At 37.0% G+C, this 19,510-nt stretch overlaps 1 protein-coding gene across 3 annotated transcripts in view; it reads left to right on the top strand.

Annotated features, from left to right (window-relative positions):
• The window catches only part of LOC124168478, a 156,141-nt gene that overhangs the window by 98,890 nt on the left and 37,741 nt on the right, over nt 1–19,510 (top strand). For all 3 annotated transcript variants that reach the window (XM_046546756.1, XM_046546758.1, XM_046546757.1), the window contains 2 exons: nt 6,368–6,453; nt 15,613–15,696. In XM_046546756.1, coding sequence (XP_046402712.1) covers nt 6,386–6,453; nt 15,613–15,696 — 152 coding nt within the window. In that variant the 5' untranslated portion in view covers nt 6,368–6,385. The remainder of the gene's footprint in view (nt 1–6,367; nt 6,454–15,612; nt 15,697–19,510) is intronic.

Consider the following 19,510-nt stretch of genomic DNA (forward strand, 5'->3'; position numbering starts at 1 on the left):
ATGACTGGTTGGTTGAAAAATATTCAACTTCAACGTTAATTTTTCTGTACTTACGTGATATTTTTTAATACTCTTTCAAAGTCTGGGTCTCAGTAAATCAATAATCGATGACATATCGCAAGCGTGTGATACAGCTTTGAGGCGAAAAAAATCTCCAGTTTTTCATTGTAATTATCAGCATTGCATGTTAATGAATGACAACATTTTTAGGAAAAGTTATGGAGTTACTTGAATCAATTGGTTTAAAAAATGTGTCGGAAAACAGTAGAATTTGTCTTAATCCAAAGTGGAAAATCTATGGCTGTGAAGTGAATCGTGCGTCAATAATTCATAGATTTACGACCATAAGACTTCAAATTGAGATTAGTAATAATCTTATTTCACGGCACTTAGTGGTACCAGTTTCAATATCGTGACGTCATGACTTACAGAAGTCAAACTGAATTCAATGTAGCAACCTGTATCTAAAAGGAATTGAAGGGGGATTATAGTCTTACGTAGCATATGGCACAACAAATTTAAATAATTCAAACAAATTTTAGTTCATTATGGCAACTGGCCTGCTATATGATACATCAGGTTCTCCCGGAGAGATATTCCAGTAATAATCAGCCATTAAAACTTTCAGTAACGTTAAAAATTCATCAATACCTCGCTTATGAAGATCGGTAATATGATTGAGCTTCTACTTTTCACTTTCGGTTTGAACCAGAACATACCATTCAGTAAGATGAACCCTCTAACAATTAGAGAAACATAAAAAAGTTAAGTCATAGTTTGCTCGCCTTGATCGGTGCAGTGGCTGTTAGGCAACATACCACGTCCTCTCTCAACCGGAAGTAAAATTCCAAGAAAATACAATGTTTCAGGATACCAGTGCGACTGTACTCGACAATTCGTCGTCGATCAAAGCCTTACTCAGCCGCAAGTATCCGACTATTCCGCCAGAATGCGGGCTCCTCGCCCATTTCTCGGTCGAAAACGTGGAATGGAAAATTACCAGTGTAGGTAAAAGTACTGAGAAAAAGTAACTAGAGTCATTTAAAGTTACTTAGTAAAAACGTAATCAATTACGAGTACAAATAACTGATTTTAAGAGTAATCAGTGAAATTACAGTTACAACTACAATTCCTTCTGGTAAGATTTTCCACGGAAGAGACCACCTGCCAACTGATGAATAACTGTCGAGGATGTCGAATGAGGAGTGAAAATGTGGAATAAGAGAGTCATAAATTGCTAAAGCTGCAATTTCACTTGCGATGCATGCAATTTTATTATCTGTAACAACACATGGGGTATTTAAATAAATGAAAGATCGTAGCACTTTTCCACAAGATTTTTTAATGCGTACAACGCGTTTAGGCTCACTGAGCCATCATCTGGTACGACCAGTGAGCCGAAACGCGTTGTACGCATTAAAAAATCTTGTGGAAAAGTACCACGATCTTTTATTTATTTAAATATGTCTAACTTCCACCAATTGAAGCCTGAATCAGTTGAACTTAACACATGGGGTATTATATTTTGTGCCCATCATAACTAGTCTGCAGCATAAGAGTGGCTGAACATAAACTAGCTAATTATGATACTCAGGGACTCGAATTATCTGTGGGCCTAGGTAAATTAGTGAAGTAGTAGTAGTCGAAATCTTGTTGAAAGGGTGCGTCGACATCTGAGGTCATTTTGCGTCACACCATATCGTATGCTAAAAATTACGTTAAGTTATGATAAACTTTGTGTAGAAGGCCAGGTACTTTCAAAAAATTGAGTACCTGGCTAAGTTCCTCAGGGTCGTCACGGAGCATGTCTTTTAATCCTCCGACAAGGTCCATTCTATTTCGCCGTACTCGGTATAGATCACAATCTGTCAAGAAATGACTTACTCTGATAACGGAGTTACATACATTACACTGAGGCGGGATTTTATCTTCCGTGAATAGATAAGAGTGAGTCATGAAATCAGTGAAGTAATCATCGATTCCGAGCTAGTTACAGTTACAACGAAAGTATTCCTCGTTCACCGTACGGAGTAAATGAAAATAAACATTATATTTCGTAAAAAGTAATCTCAAAAAGTACAAGTTACTGAAAATGGCCACCTTTTAACAGAGCGATTGAGATTGATAAATGTGATTGAGGAATCCGTAGTGTTGAGAACTCGATCGGCTCCGTAATGCCATAAGCCATGGACGCCGCGAGGGACAAAAGACGATCGGGGTCGCGTACTTTCATCCAATGGCTTTCCTCCAGTGCGGTGGCGTATTCGAATATACGGAGGACAAAAGGAGCCTTCAATCGCCTCCTTCTACTCGCGATAAACGCCAAAGAAGCCTGGTTTCGTTCCTTCTTTCCTCTTCACGGTTCGATGCTTCACTTCTCACACCTCTGTGTAACGCGAGTCCTCTGAAGGAATCTTTCTCTACACCGACTTCAAAAGACTCTTTCGACTATTTATATCCGTCTCTAGGCGACGCCAGTGCCGCTCAAAAACACAACCTTCGTACCCAAAACCACAAGTCCGAAAAACTGGATGAACATTCTACTAAAGAGGAGATAGACACGGACTCACTTCAGAGATCGGGTGACTTTAGCAGTTACTGGAGCAGCGTCTCACCTCAAGATATTCCCGGGTGGAAATTGAGAGCGGCGTGGAAAACATTTCTCTGGCTATCACACCCCCGCTTAATTACTACAAGGGTATTGCATAAGCGCTGTGCTTAGGGTATCTTCTTAAATTTTTATTTTTCAGTAATGTCCTTATCTTAGGTGTATCGAAATATTGATTAAACTAAAAAAGTATTAAAGTAAAAGTTAAAATTGAAAAAATTAAGTGAAAGGAAGAAGGTAGTGAAACAGACAAAAGAGAAAGAGACAAAAAGGGAATTTATGCAGAAGGTGAGACCAGAGGAGTAGTAATATTACCGCTGTGCTTACTGTCGGCGTCAAAATGATATGCCGCTGTACTTCGCAAATTTATATTTGGGCTTGTGCGCATGCTAAAATAATGAATAATACGTCATTTTAAAGATAATTTTAATATAAATTCTGATTTATTTTTTGTTGTATGAAAAATAAATCGCGCCTGTACAATAAATGACTCCGCGCCCCGTAAAATTAGCCGTTTTGTCAACTTCATTAACTTTGTAACTCAACCTAGGGGAAACAAAATACAAGTTCTACAGCATTCATCTTCCTCAATAAGTTGCATGCATCGATTTAAATCAAGAAAATGGCTTTTGGGTGTTTTAAACGCATATTTTGACGTCATTAACCGAAAATGTTTAAACAATATCTAGTCCTACATTTTAGCCCGAAATATGGAATAAAACTAATACAAACACTTTTTAGTTTATTTGTATTTTTTCTATGATCCGATAATACTTGTCTTATATGTGGCATAAATTACATATGAACATTAAGAAAATATGCCGGAGTGAACGAATGCTGCGTTGCCAAGTTTGCGCGCGGAATTCAAGAAGGACATTGGATAGGACTGCGACTGAAACATGTTTCTTCGAGCTTCAGGATGCTTTGTGACGTTCAATAGATCAAACTTTTAAGTAAATCAAGCATAAATGCTTAACGTACTTATTACTTAATTTGTCCTTTTAGTAAAGTGGCCCCCTTAGCATAGGTTTAAGATTTTTTCGTCGCTAATTCCGCTCAAACCTGAAGATAGAATAAATGTAAAGAATAAGTTTTCTAGGATCTTGTACTATTACTTATTCCACTTCTTTTTTACATAGCGCGACCCGGGTTTCGATGAATTAGCACCATCTTCAGGCGCAAATTATGATATGTTTATCTTATTATTGCTACCTATTTACCTGATGAGTTTTAAAAAACGGACGCCAGAATAGGGGAAAAAGATGGGTAAATATATTAATTTATCAGAGTACTGGGAAATTAAATTATATACATAAATATTTCCCAGTTTACCAATTACAATTTTATATTCCCATATTTACATTTTAAAATTCTGCGATGACCGCCTTGAATTGGACTCTGGAGAGCAGTCGGAAATTTTAAAAATTATTGAAAGTCAGAACAGTACTCTAATAAATAAACTAGATATTAGATAGATAGATCTTTACCCATCCTTTTCCCCTATTCTGGCGTCCGTTTTAAAATTCATCGGGTAACTAGGTAACAATAATGAGATAAAAATATCATAATTTGCGCCTGAGGATGACGATAATTCATCGAAACTACATTTATAGCCGATTTTTTCTAGTCCATCTTCTTGGCCATCTTTTCTTCTTTCTTCATTGTTGCTGCTGCTGGTGATGATGATAAGTCTCTGCAAGGATTTCGCATGTTGACGACTCCGCATGCACATATCCTTTGCCCCTTTACCAGGATACAACAACTATTAAACTAAGAAAATAATAAGTGTTTTTGGTACAATTTTGGGGAGATCATGACTCCTTGACCACAGCCACCAATTATCTTTTATTATCCCTCCAAATCCGTCTCTCATTATATTTCATTTCCCTATGATATTTGGATTACGCCACAGTTAGCGATGATAATGGTGACTTCTGTAAACCCATTTAAATGTACGGTGTGTGATAGCAAATATAGTGGCCGACTAGAGAATCCTTTATTGTAATACTAGTGAAAGCAAGTACAATAAAAGATACCGAGCCGTAAGGTGATCCAAAATGTAAAACGGGAGTGAGACATGTAAAGCTTATTACGGACACGCAAGTTAAGAATTACACGTCACCGGTTCATTTCTCGCAAGGTTCAAAATTAGGAATTATTTTCGCAAATACAATTTACAATTTAATAATTTTGTGGTACTTCATATGAGTGGTTTGGAAGCCAAGGGGTACAAGTGATTTTTTTCTCAATAGACTTAGGTACAGTTAATTGTTAGAATAAATACATAAAATACCCGGTTGCCAAGGGATACGAGTAAGTCTCAGGTCTGTGCTAACATCAAGTGGAACATCAAATGCACCAATAGACATCTAATTGATTTCGTTTGTTTTATATACCTAATTTTTGTACCTTACTCTGTATAGAAAAGAGAAATCACTTGTACCCCTTGGCCTCCAACCCACTCATATCATATAGTCTCATATAGTTACATATCATGGTATTATATATCACATAGTAAAAATTAAATTTTTTAAATATAATTGGGTGGAGGGGGAGTCATGACCCCTGAGGACCCCTTTCCGCCCCCATAATGCCCCCCTAATTCCGCCCCTATTCCCGGTAGGGACCTCACATGCTCCATAGGATGATGAGTAGGAGTCAGGCCGAAGGCAGTCCGCGCGATGATGCCCCATGAAAAGCACTGTTTTAGTGGACGTGGAAGACCCTTCCAATGTGATCCTCCCTGAAAAAATATAGGGGAATTAAATGGGCATCAGAAACCAGGAATGGCAAGTAAAACGAAATGAAAATGTTTCGTTTCGACCTGGAGGGAAACGAAAATACGAGACCTTGGTATAGTTTCGTTCTCACTCGAAATTAAAATCACCAAGGAGTCAAATTTTGACCCGGGACGAAACTCTACTCCCACGAACGAAACTAAATTAATCGCAACCGCCGGGTGTGAATCCATTTCGTTTCGTTTCCACATTCCGCTCCCGGTAACGAAATTATTAGAAATTTTACTGGTTGTGACTTTCGTTTCCTTTCACCTGCCATCCCTGTCAGAAACACTCGTATTGGGACCGGGTTGTTTAGGGCGGAATTTCCTACGAGGTGATGAGGGAGGCAAATTCCTGTAGCCCTCTTTGTGAGAAATACTATCTAGTTTTTTGGGTTATAGAGACCACGATCTGATTCGCAGATTGCTCAATGTAACTCTACCTTCACTGATAGAATAAACTGATAATAGTAATTAAAGTTTCAGCGCTTGTGTGATTTTCAGCACTGATATGGTTTCGATTTAGCCCTGAATCGCCTAGTGTTGCCATTATTATTCAACTATACGAGTATCATGTCTATTACGATGTACCTTTAATGTTCTTTTTGTTAAGATCTCTATGAAAATATGTGTGTCTTCGAGTTAAAGAAGAAATTTCCGCTATTTTTTGTGTTTAACGACAAAATAGTGGTATATTTTTATCTTTAATGGTATATGTAGTGCTACATACGTCCATGGTTAAGGGTTTGCTTATTTTCTTTGCTGAAGTGGGATTTGCTTATGGTTGATTAAAGCGAAGTTAGATAGTTAAGTGTGATTTTATTTTTCGGTTTTAACAGCTGGAGCTAGTTCTGTTGCTCGTTCGCTTCGTTCACTTGAACCCTCGGAATTTTTTATACAACTTTAATACTTTTAAATTAGGTAAATTGAAGTTTTTTCTTCTGTGATTTTACTAACCAATTTATTTCGTTTGCCAATAGGAGAGCATCAGCGGCGCCATGCGGCTGAAAGAGGAAACTGCGGTGGTGGCCCATAATCCACCCATTCCCAGGACAATCGGGCACTCGTAAGTAAACGGTTTTTATGTTCCTATTGATGATGCGCAGCCGCTGTCGACGTGGTTCATGTTGTCCCGAATATTCATGATTAAAAATAAATATTCGAATTCTCTTGCTGTCATACGTACCATCAAATTATTATTGTACCATTGGGCGATGCCGTTGAAATTTAACCGTGCAGGAAAGAAAAAAGTATAGATCAAATTATTATTGTGATTACTGTTCAAGGTAAATCATACATTTGAATTGAAAGTGAATTGTAATCTTGTCTTTATTCCCTAGATTCTCCCCTATCTCTAGTGATACCACGGTGGGATTAGGACGTAGTCAGAATTCTTACACTTTCCAGCGTCCAGTCAATAGGGTGAAAAGATTCGTTGTTTTCGTGTCCCATAAGTCCTTGTTGTTTCGTGTCAACCTTGTGGGTCTTGTCAATATTTTCAGCACATGCTCGCTCTAAGATTAAATATTCGATTATTTTAGCATTTTGATGGCTTTCCTGCTCTAGACTGTGAAGGTAATTTTTCTGGAAATTCTCAACCTCTAATTGTCTTCAGTTCGTTCCGTAAAATGGAAAATGATTTGATCCACCTTTTAAATCAACCCCTAATTTTTTAATAGTGTTTTCTCTCTTATAGATCAATAGGTCTATTAGGACTATAACGGTCTCCCGCCCCACGAAGTGGCATGCAGGTTGTATTATGTTGAGCCGAATGTATTTTTACTGACTGAAAATTATATTGGTGACTGCAACATATTACCTGCAATTCTCCTCCGATAGCGTTAGCACTATTATTGATGCACAGAAAAAATGGTGTGAAACTGAACTTAAACCTTCATCTTAGAATTTCAATTTTTCATGCGTCAACACATTTGTAAAAGTGACTTTTAAATGGATACTTCTACCCAGTTGCCAAGAAAGAAACCTTTAGGGAAGAGAAAGGAAAAATTTGAAACGTAGAGATAAAATCTTAGTTTATGAAAATGAGGCGAATGGGGGAAATGAAGTAAGATTTAATATTTCTGTAAAGCTTCAAAATTTCACGCAACACTAATATTTTTACAGCACATAGTGTTACTGTAGTTAAATAAATAATAAAAAGAACGACTAAACGGATTTTAATTCCTTTCTTACGAGGGAAAATTTTGAACATAAGTTTAGAACATTCTGAGAATAGTAACTTGGTGGAAATGTTTGATATCTAGTTAACCATTCGTTCTTCATTCTCATGGAGTAATTTTTGAATTGTATGGGGTACACACAGCGCTAAGTGTTGATTTTGAAAATATTATTAATTTTCAAAGTGCTTACGAATCACACCGATAGTGTATTCTGAAAATTACGTGATTGTTATTGGCGTCTTTCATGCGAAGCATTAACCCTTAACCAGTGACGTGAAATATTTGCTACACCACCAGTGGCGTGCGGTCTGGAAGACCGCAATAAACCAAATGTTCATAAAATGTTGCGACGGCATTTTTATTGCTTAGGTTTATGTTTATTTATCTTCTAAACTATTCAAAACTTTATATTTTATGCATTACCAATACGAATAAAATTTTCGGTTAAAAAAAGGTAATTTTAAACGGGATCAAAAAACTGATGCCAAAAACACTTGAGTTATCATTATCGTTTTTAAGTGTCAATATCTCATAATAATTAAAAATAAGACCTTAAATGTTAAAGAAAGTTGGCTAACTAATAGGAAAAAATTGAATTTATCTCGTTTTTTCCTTTTTTTTGATGCATTTTGCTGGCGTGACTTGAAGTCTCTCAGACCGCTAATCGAATTAATTGTAAATTTACTGAATTTAATAATAAAAACGTTTAATATTAATAGTGCTATATCCTTATTGCTAAAAAAATTTGGAGCTAACGATGATTTTAGACACTTAAAAACAGACAATTTGAAAATATTCATAATTTTAAGAACGCAGATCTCTCTCAGACTGCTCGTCACCGGATAAGGGTTAATAAAAGTCACTCGCGCTATGATTCAACCTGAATGTTTGCATAAATGTGTGGGGATAGAGCACGCCAGAATAAGTTGGAGACGGGTGAACTTAAACACCTTCACGATAGGGGGTAAGTTCCTTTCCCTGCACCTTCTCGAACTTCGAGGGTATTATTTGCGGGAAAAGAAAGGAAAAATTTGGAATGTGGAGATCAAATCTTAATTTATGAAAATGAAGCGAATAGGGAAATGAAGTAAAATTTAATATTTCTGTAAAGCTTGAGATTTCACGCAACACCGGGTCTCCGAAAAATCCACCAGGGATAAGAACTTGGAACCATTCTATCAGTGGCCTAAAACCTTACCCACTAGAGCACCATATCGGTCAAAAAATGTATTGTCGTAAATTTCAAGCCTTCCGCGTGAACTCCAGAGAAATTAACATCAATTTCTATGATCAATAAAGACTCCCCCGGACCGCGAATCGATCTTCTAACTTTTGTTTTTCGGACCACATAGTATACCACTACACTACTTAAGTTCCTGAAGAGAAAGTATTGGATCAAAAACTAATTGAACTATTGATCATCACTAAGTTATCCCTTATCTCTCAGATCTCCCAGGTCATACAACATACTAATAAAACATAACGGTAATAATTTATTTGAAAGTTTAATGATTATATCACGGTTAGTTTGCTGTTAACTATCTGGGATAAAAACAACGGAGTATAGTGATAATTTTTCTCAGAGTAACCGTACATGGTAAGTGTAAACTTATCTAGAAACTACGATGAAATTATTCCTAGTAAGTACTCCCGTCCCACGAAGTTGCATGCAGGGTATTATGTTGAGCCAAATGTATTTTTACTGACTGAAAACCTTATTGGTCTTTATTGCGCCAATATGAATAGACTCGCCGCGCTGCGCGCATGTAGTCACCTTAATAGTATCATTAGCCGTTTGGGGTTTGCTTTAATAATCCCTTCCGTCAACTTTTTTTTCGGATAGATGAGTTCTATGGTCAGTAATTACCTCCTTAGTTATATGAAGTGAGTGATCTCTACGGCCTCAAAGTCAACTGGGAATGGAGACAAATCCAATAGCCGTAACGTGGGAACCTTGTCGCAGGTACAAACAATACGCTGTGTTGGTATGCTGGCAAGGTTCTTAAACTTACTCTAAGAACCTTGGTATGCTGGAACGGGAAGATTCTCAGCAGTAACCAACTTCAGCCTCTCCACCGGAAACCCTTCACTATCACTCGCTCAACTCTGAAGGAAACCTTTGCGAGGGTTTTAGGGGCCTCGCTAAGGCTGCTTCCGTTGAGTAATCACACACACATACACTCAACCAGCATTCACTCCGTGGGCTAAACTCCGGGAGAAATGGTCGTAATGAAGCGATTGTAATGTCACTTGGACGGAAGAAGCGTACCCGTTTCGTAATCCAAGATTCCCTTAGCATTTCCATTAAAATTTAACTTCAATATTCAGAATCAGAACATAATTCGCATATTCTTTGTCTCTCAACTTGTACCCTGTTTGACCAACATACACCGTATCGCAGACATCTCATTTAATGCACAGATACAAGCAGAGGCACAGCTAGGAATTAAGGCTAGGGGGGTTTTAGGCACAACTAGACCTTGTGTGTGTGGTATACCCGCCAGGATAAGCGATAGGTGCGGGGGCACTCCCCCATAAATTTCTTAAGATAAATGGTTCATAATGGTGAGTTTTACGGTTTTCTGAGGGATATTTTATTAATCCTTACACTGTTCTATAAGTATATTGATCAAAAGAAGTAAAATGGATTAAACTTAAAAGTTTCTCTGAGCTTTGAAGGGGTTTTATCCCCCAAACCCCCCCCCCTCGCTGCGCCACTGGATACAAGCTGTATTTGCCTTTTTCACAGTGAGCAGGGCGGCGGTGATTGTGGGCCCTCGGCTGGGGTCCTCCTCAGGGGTATTCGAGGTTCCTCCCTCGTAAAACTTTAGGAAATTGCATGCCCTGAGATGGATTTCGACGCTATTCTGGCTCTAAAAACTAGAGAAAAATGAATAAAAAATAGCAATTTCGTAAGAACAAAAATGCAATGGGAGTAAGAATTTCACAGCTTATGAAATTTAACAATGAATAATACTTCTATTATTCATTAAGTGATTTTTTCATTGGAATTGCACTGAAACCTAAAAAAAAAACTCTAATAATAACTTTTTTCGAATAACCCTTTCAAAAAACCTTGTCTTCGTCTGACACCTTTATTTTATTTATTATTTTTATATGATATTTTTAAAGTGAGCATGTTGTAAATAAATCAGCTCATGAAAACGTAGACATTTACAACTGCACAAAATATTTTGGTCCAAGTAATGAGACTTTTTTTACACCTTTCATATAATGGGCCGGTAATAGACATTTTTCCAGTGTAAGCGAACAGCATTCCGCCATCCCCCTCAAAGTTATCCTGAGAGGTAGTAGTGATTCTCTCTGAATAAATTTTAAAATAAAAAAATTCTCGCCATACCCGGCCACGTACTTTGCTTACCACTTAAACCGGCCCTGTTCATATTAGCTTCATGATGGACGCGAGCGTTGTGGGGGGCCCCTAAGCTCGGGGCCTTCGGCGATTGCCGACCAGCCGACCTAGCCAGACCGCCCCTGAGTGAGCTTTGCGTAGTTCCACTAACCTTAGCCTCAGTGCGGTACTACCAATTCTAAGTCTGTGGGTACTATCAATCATAGCTTCATTTTCTGCCGTTACGTATTAAGGTTGGTTTGGAGGGGAATACAGATAGAAAATTTTAATGAGAGGTATAGGTAGAGAAATATTTTTATGGCCTTTGAATCAATTCCTTAGCTGATTCAGAAGATTTTCCAAGATCAGAGTAAACACTTATTTCCTGGTGTCCATTTCTAATGAGAATTTGGTAATTTCACGTCAGTAATTGAACGCCTGCCCCGGATGTCTCCAATTTCGAATAAACTTGGTTATTAGTTAATATTTCAAGTTTTTATTTGTGCCATAATATTTTTGCTATGCTGTGTGCTCAAATATAGCTTAAAATCTTTGTAGACGTTAGTTTTAACCCATGAAAACAGATAGATTTTATCGAATGGCAAAGTTAAAAAAAATATTTCTCCATTAGTTCTGCAAATGCTTTGACTCATTAACTCGATCTTGCAAAATGCATACGATTTTGATTTCTCTAATTTGTTTACAAATCAAAAGCCGTTGAACCCACTACAGACACACCCACCCACAACAAGACAGAGGTAATGCAGAATTCATGCCATGAATTACAGAATGAAATTTTTCGGAACATATTCTAATCACATGCGGTGGCTGAGCGGCTCAATGGAGAAAGGCTTCTAGTCGGTTATAGCGGGACTCAAGTTGCCTTTTGTTGGGTAATGTATAAACGGTTACGGATTGCCGACAGAATATAGTTATTTATTCACAGATCTCATGCGTTCCGTAGATGCTGCTCATGCTCGAATTTACATTTTATAAACCGAAAATTTTGTTTTTCTCTGAGAATCTTGCTTTAATTTGTCGAATATTTTCTTTCTGCATTCAAAAGCCAATGTATCAAAAAATTCGAAAGGAATGAGGGCAGCATGCGGAGTAGCTTTGATCTTGTAATGGGTAACTTCCTTTTACGTTTGATATTTCTTTCTCCGGCGATCTTCTGTACGACAGTAGGGATAAAGAAGTTATCAAGTCAACATAAATTCCTCAAAACATCCTTCTTTAATAGTATAAAACGTTATCAAACATGTTTAGATATAAAGTTGGCTAAATATGCTCATAATGAAATGTGTATTCCCTTACCGTTTACATACAAATCCATCTGTGTCCCATTGCAGATAAATATTTATCCTCGATCATATGAAACTTTTCATTTCAATGATTCTAATTTTGTTCAATTTTAATCATAAATTAATTAATTTAATCGGGAGTTGTTAATAATTTTAAAACTAGCATTTCTCTCGATATATTTTTCATAAAAGGAAAATGATTGTTGGCTTCAGTTCAAATCTTTAAATTCCGTCTGGTTGCAATAAACGCTCATAGCGTCAAAGAACGATTATTATCTTTGTTCCTGAGACTGATTGATGGTGCTAATTTTACTCTTGAATTTAGGTCTTCAATTTTACTCGGAGTAAGGTAAGTAGGTAAGTCTTTATGAATGAAATGCAAAATATTTGGCCAATGTTACGGTATATTTTACAAACTTAAATATTGCAAAAAAATGTAATGACATTTCATGCCTTTGTGTATCAAATTAATGTAATCATTTTCATTCATAGCCCTGTAGAAGGTATAGAAACGTAACAAAAAGTTGGCCAAAAATTTTGCAATTCATTCTTAAAGACATGCACTCCGAGACACATATCAACGTTAAATTGAGGATATGAGTAAGAAAATAACCCAATTTATTATTTTTATTTGCGTTGCGTCTTGTTTTCAAAGAAGGCTTGATTGATTTCTTGATTTCAGCGGTGTAGTTGGGGAAATTTCATCAAATCAATCATCATCAAATCATCAACAAAATTAAACAACGAAACAAAAGGAGTATTCATATTTATTTTTTATAGACCTCCGAACTCCAAATTTGATAATATTTACCAAATAGAAAATAAAATATCCTCATTTACTCTAAGAGACAGTAAAAGTGTAATAGTTATCGCGGGAGATTTAGATCTTCCACCTATAAAGTGGGATACTTACACTGTAAAACAGAATTCAAGGAATAGAGAAAGCAGCGAGATCTTACTCAACATACTTGCAAATCGCTCTCTCGCCCAAGTAGTTGACAAGCCTACTAGATGAAATAAGATGTTAGACCTTTTAGCAGTAAGCCATCCTAAGTTGATTAAACAAATCGGCATTATTGCCGGTATAAGTGATCACAGAGTAATTTTTGCAACGTAATAAATCGTTGTAGAGCCAGCTGTAAAGCTAAAACGTAACATTTTCTCATTTGATAAATGCAACTTCACTAAATTTGGCGAGATGCTTAATGACCCCTACACGAAATTCGTCGTTAAAACAAAGGATAAAAGCACAAACGTGACATGGAAACGCGTGAAACAGAGAAAACTGTATTCTATTTTTTTCAAGCAAATAATTTTAAAAACTAGCAAAGAGCTGTTACAGTTTCCTGGAATAAAGGAAAAAAGTGCATAAAAACATTTTCCCAGCTAAAACAAGCACTTATTTACGAGGGCATTGGATGCCATTCATGAATACGGACTTAAATCAGATATCGAGGAAAGCATGGGTTTCACTTTTGAGCACAGCGAGGGGGGGGGGGGGGGTTTGGGGGATAAAACCCCCACCAGAGCTCATAGAAATTTTTAAGTTAAATCTATTTTACTTAATTGGATTAATATTGCTTATGGAATAGTGTGAGGATTAATAAAATATCCCTCAGAAGGCCGTAAAAATCACCGTTTTGAACCATTTATCTTAAATTTTTTCCGGCGGAGGGCTTCCGCACCTCCCGCTTACCCTGGCGGGTATGCAATACCCCAAGGCCCCCAGTATTAGTTGCGCCTGAAACCAACCCTAGCCTTAATTCCTAGCTGCGCCCTTGGATGATTTGATCCCTAGACCCTCCCCGCTGGATGCGGCATTTCGGCAGAAGACGCCTACCAGCATGTTTTTCTTACCTACATGATTGATGGTAGATACTAGGTTAATGAAAGGGAGTGAAAACTCTTGTGCTGGAGGTTGTTGCTCAAAATAGAGTTTATAAAATCGGACGATGGACTTTTCTCGTTCAACACTATAAATAGAGTCTTAAATTCCTAGGCACAATCCTTGTTTACGCACATCCAAAGTTTTCATAAATATTATGCTTCCTTTCCCGCCCACAAGAATTCTGAGAGAGAATGTTTTCCCCTAAGGCATGGTCCTCATCTTGACTGTTCCTCGAAAACCATCTACGCCGGACGCTGTCTTTTCAAGTCAAGACTGAATGTTGGAACGCTAACCATGATTGCGTAATAATCAGTATATACCTACAAACAGGCGAGGATTAAATATATATTTTTCATAATGTTGAAATTCAATAAATTTCATTTGGATTTCGAAATCTTTCAATAGTCCATGCTAAATCTAGATTTGAAAATATAAATTGATAATAGAAGGCCGTTATCAAGCAAGCTTTAATTTTTTCCAGATAACTTGTTGGCTCGTATCTGCTTTTAAAACCAGTTTAAATCCTATCTTGGTTTTTTGGTTAGGGTCCTATGGACGATTGACAACGTGTGGTTTCTGAATTATGCCGTTAGCATAAGAGAAATAGAAAATAAATGCAGCGGAACAAAGTCTTTAAAAGTTTTTTCAGTCCTAACTTTATTTTTTCACTCCAAATAATTAAAATCGCTGGAAAAATCAAACGAGGCTTTCTTTCTGGACAGTAATTTCGTGTTAGCAGGTGAAATGGCGGCAAAATTTTTTGGCTTATTTCAACTTATTTTTCTATCAGTGATGAACTGGACCTTTTAAAAACTCTAACTATGAACAACTAATAGGATTTATTTCAAGTGTCTCGGCATTATTATGTTGAAGTCTGTTTAAGAAGCTGTTTGCGCGAGAAAAGTGCTTAAACTCGCCATAAAAGTATCTGAAAATAAGTTCTTTTGACCATTTGTATAAAAAAACTTGTAAATTTCGCATAAATAATTGTAATATCGACCATTTTATCGCTGTGCGATATCGTCGATGCAAATTGGGGTGCTGCGACATGCTAAGAAAGATTAAAGAAACAAAGTTAAGAACTTATTGATTGCTTAGCTTTGATGTGTCCTTTCAATGAACTTCATTAAAAATGGATATCCTCGAATTATCCGCAGATCCTCGAGGATCGATCGTGTTTGATGTGCGTTTAAGTTATATTGTTTAAATCGAGTTGAATTTTCTGGTTCGTAGTTAGATCCAGAGATACCGCTACGGCGCCGATTTTTGAGATTAAAAAAATAGTTATGCTTGTAATGAAGGAACCTAAAAAGTAAAACCAGCTTCAGCAGCTAAAAAGAGTTATCGAAATTTTATGCAAATTAATTTAAGGAGAAAAGGATATTCATTCACTTCAATAAAAAAATAGGTCCGCTTGGTACATGAGAAAATACAATGTTATGTTGATTTTTGAGGAGTTAGTGAATGTTTCTCCTGCTAATCAATCTCTCTCTCTCTTCAGTAATGGCACCACCACCAACTTGGGTCTGCTGCGAAGTGGTTCTCTCACCGATGACGCTCCCAATCAGACCGCGGCCCTCAATGGGTAAGTGGGTTTTTCGGAGGAATATATATTCACAGAGATTTTCTTTTGATGGCCAAGTGGGTAGGCCGCTTAACAAAATGATTGTGAGTTTTATCATGCATATATATATGGTGATATAATTGAACATGGTCAGTACTCAAATCTCTATCTGTTAGACTCAAATACGTATGTGGAAAATGGTGATAGGAATACTCTTCGCCCAGATAGCATACACATTTGAAATTTTCTTGTATTCTAACATATGCATTCATGCAGCTGTATTACATATGTATTATTTGTGTATTTTACATATGTATAAATACAGCTGAATTACACTGCAGTGTTAATTAATATTCTTAATGTATTAAGCTGCACCATGGCCTCCTGCGCTCAATCGCCATATTAGGCACCTTTGAAAGCCATCAGCCAAAGGATGAAACCAGTATTTTGGAATAGTTTTTCTTCACGTCCTTCCCTATGCTATGCAACGTTCACTTCGTGTTGCTTGCTGTTGCCTGCGGTCATCTGCGTTACTCGAGATTGATCTTCGTGATTTTCACAGATCTCAAACGTTTTTTCACATTCTTCAGCATATTTCGCTCATTTCATTTGCGAATCATCTTCATTTATTTATCGTAATCGCCATTTCAGGAATCGTTCCGAATGGCTAACATGTTGATTGTGCATTTACAGTGGCGTAGCCAGGGGGGGGGTCCGGACCCCCCCCCCATATATGTAAAAACACAATCACTTTCCTTCATAAAAGAAAACAAAATTGAAAAATCATGAATTGAAAAAATATTTCTTTAACAAATGAAATTTTTTTCGATTATGAAAAGTGCTAAAATTAGTTTAAAACCCATTACTTATAGTGCCCCGTTTTTCAAAAAAATTCCCGCCTGGTTTTGAACCCCCCTCCCCCCTTTAACGGAATTCCGCTACGCCACTGTGCATCTTAATTCAAGATGGCCGTATGCGAAATGCTATTTGAAATATAAACAAAGGCAAAATTTGAAAATCCAGGCGTATAAAGAGGTAATTATCGATTGAAAACCCGTAATTATGTTACATTTGATGAACAAATTTAGCCTAGCATTAATTTTTACTGCAGTACCTTGTGTCAAACATAATATGTACGTCGTTACGTTGGTATTCATTGTCCGAGGACACGTGGCTAGAATAAGTCTTGAAATGGCATTAAATTGTTATTCTCGAAAAAGGGCGAACGTATATGATAATTACTTGTCATTAAATTTTCTCTAAATTTCATACAGAGGCTGATTTGAGAGGAATCTGCATTTTCAAGATGATTCCAAGGGGGTTGGAATATAATGAATACTATTGAGCAAGAAACATAATTAAGATGTATCCTTACATAGGATATACAGATGTATACAAATGGAAATATACTGTAATGCATGTGTATTCCTTCTGTATTTTAGCTGTATATATGTAGGTATACGTTTGTTATACACTTTTATGGCCGGACTTTTGAGCTTCTTTTACTTGTGATAGACAGCTGTATTACATATGTATAGGTAAATGAACTATACATAATGTATAACGCATGGAATGCAGGTGTAATACATATTTTGTGCTTTCTGAATTCAGACTACATATGAATGCAACTATAACTAAAAAAATCGGAAGACCGCTGTATAAATTTTGTGATCATTGATAGATTGAATGTATAACATACTTCTTGTAGTCTTAGATTTTTCCATGAAATTTCACACTTTTAATGTAATTTTGCCTTATGTGCTTAAGGACATGTAAGCAACTTATCTCTTGAATTCTAAAAGTTCAATTCATCTTCATTCCACATTATGCCTACTCCTTTGAATTATTCCCTAAAAATGTTTACTCTCAGGTTTGGAGGAAATAGAGATAAGAATTTTTATCAGTAATATCAGTCTGAGAGTTTCGCCATTAAGGGGTTCTTTGGCCATAAATAAATCTTCATTTTGATACATTTATGGAAGTTTGTAAGGTACTTTCGATATTTGAACATGATATTACCAGAGTAGTTATGGGACACAATTAGCCATACAGAAGCCCAAAATGGTGTTTTCTGATGTGCTTTTTCGCCAATGAAAATAACCATGTCTTTATTAGTTACCCAATGATTGAACCTTCATCATCATCATTCGTCAACAATCCTTTGATTGGTTTGATGCAGCTCTCCACTCAGTTCTCCTATCTGATAATCTTTTCACACTTCTCTCTCTCTTTCATTTTATTCTCTCTCATCCTTCTTAAAGTCTTCACATTCCTACCTTTATCATTCAATCACATTTGAGATGTACAATCTGAGGTATTACCTACCCAGATATCTAAATAGGGGACTAGTTTACCTCTGGAATATTTTACTAGAGGAAATTTCATCATGTCATAATACAAAAAAATTGAGTAGTGTAGTTTTAATTCCTCAGAAAAATAATGTGGTGGTTTCCCCTTGCCCTCCATATCACAGTACTACAGCTGTTAAAGTAAATGCCTGTAGTGAAATGCGTGTCAATGTACTGACCAAGATGGTCACAACCTTCACACACATGAAGAAGAGCTGCTTGCCTCTACCCTGGGTAATGAGAGACATAATTATTGGTGGCCTTCTTTTGCTAAGTCTCAGCATCTTCACAGGTTTCGATATTGATTAAAGAGTATATTTTACTCAAGGATGGACTAATACTCACGCAGAACACAAATACTTTTTGTCTACGACTGCTTATTTGATGAGTTAACTAGATTTTCTTGAAGCTGTCCTCTATATCAACAGTCCAGCCGGCGAGAGTTGTCCGATGACAGCTCAAAAGGAGGGGCAGAGAACCCTGCACTGGCACGGTTTGCAGCCAATTGCTGTCCCTCAAACGCACCTTACACCCTTGCCTAGTCATAAAACATTGCCACATACATATGAAGCACTGAAACAAGCCCTTTCTTTGAATCTCATGAACTAGGAATTCTTCCTTTGTATCTCGCAAGCTCGTCGTCCCTTCTGGCTCCTTTCTTCATGGAAACCTTTTGTTTACATTTGGCGTGGGTATTTCCCTTTCTTGCCTTGCAACATTGCCCCCTACCCTGGACTAGACCCTTCTACCTATCATGGGACAACTCTCAGTAGCCGGACTTTGGAGGTGGGCCCTTCACCTGCTACCCAGTGGATGCACTTGGTAGCTTTTAGCTAAGCTGCGACGATTGAACCTTGCATTGCCATAAACAGTCAGGAAAATCTTGTTAACCTCAGTGATTGCAAATAATAACTTTATCTGTTTTCATAGCATGTAGATAAAATCCCTAAGGAAAAGCATGCAATCAGATTTGACATTCATAATGTTGCATTTTTTGTTGCTTCAACTCATTTGAAAGCTTTACTTCAATTTGTTGGATGAATGAATTTGGGTACCTTGCTGTCAGTTTTTACGAAATTTTGGTTAAAATATCAAAATAAAGCAACTAGGACTAGGGGTTCAGCCTTATTGGCATTAACATCAGGGAGTTACATTGTTGCAGTCCTTTGTATGAAGAATAGCCAGTGAGAGGGAGTAGATGATGGTTTATGTACAAATGCAGTTTCAGGGGTGGACGATGTAGTTGAAGGTTAGGAGTGCACCGACCAGTAGGACTGCAAATTTGTGTGAAGGGGAGAGGTCTTACAGTGCAACGTATTAGAATTTCCCTTGCTGTGAATTTGAGGTGACCAATATTAGGGAGGTGACCAACTATTATCAGAGGGGAAACCAATTTTCTCAGACCAATATTGTCTTACAGTGCAACATATTCAAATTTCCCTTGCTGTGAATTTGAGGTGACCAATATCAGGGAGGTGACCAACTAT

Source organism: Ischnura elegans, chromosome 11 (genome assembly GCF_921293095.1).
Source record: "Ischnura elegans chromosome 11, ioIscEleg1.1, whole genome shotgun sequence".
Classification (NCBI taxonomy): domain Eukaryota; kingdom Metazoa; phylum Arthropoda; class Insecta; order Odonata; family Coenagrionidae; genus Ischnura; species Ischnura elegans.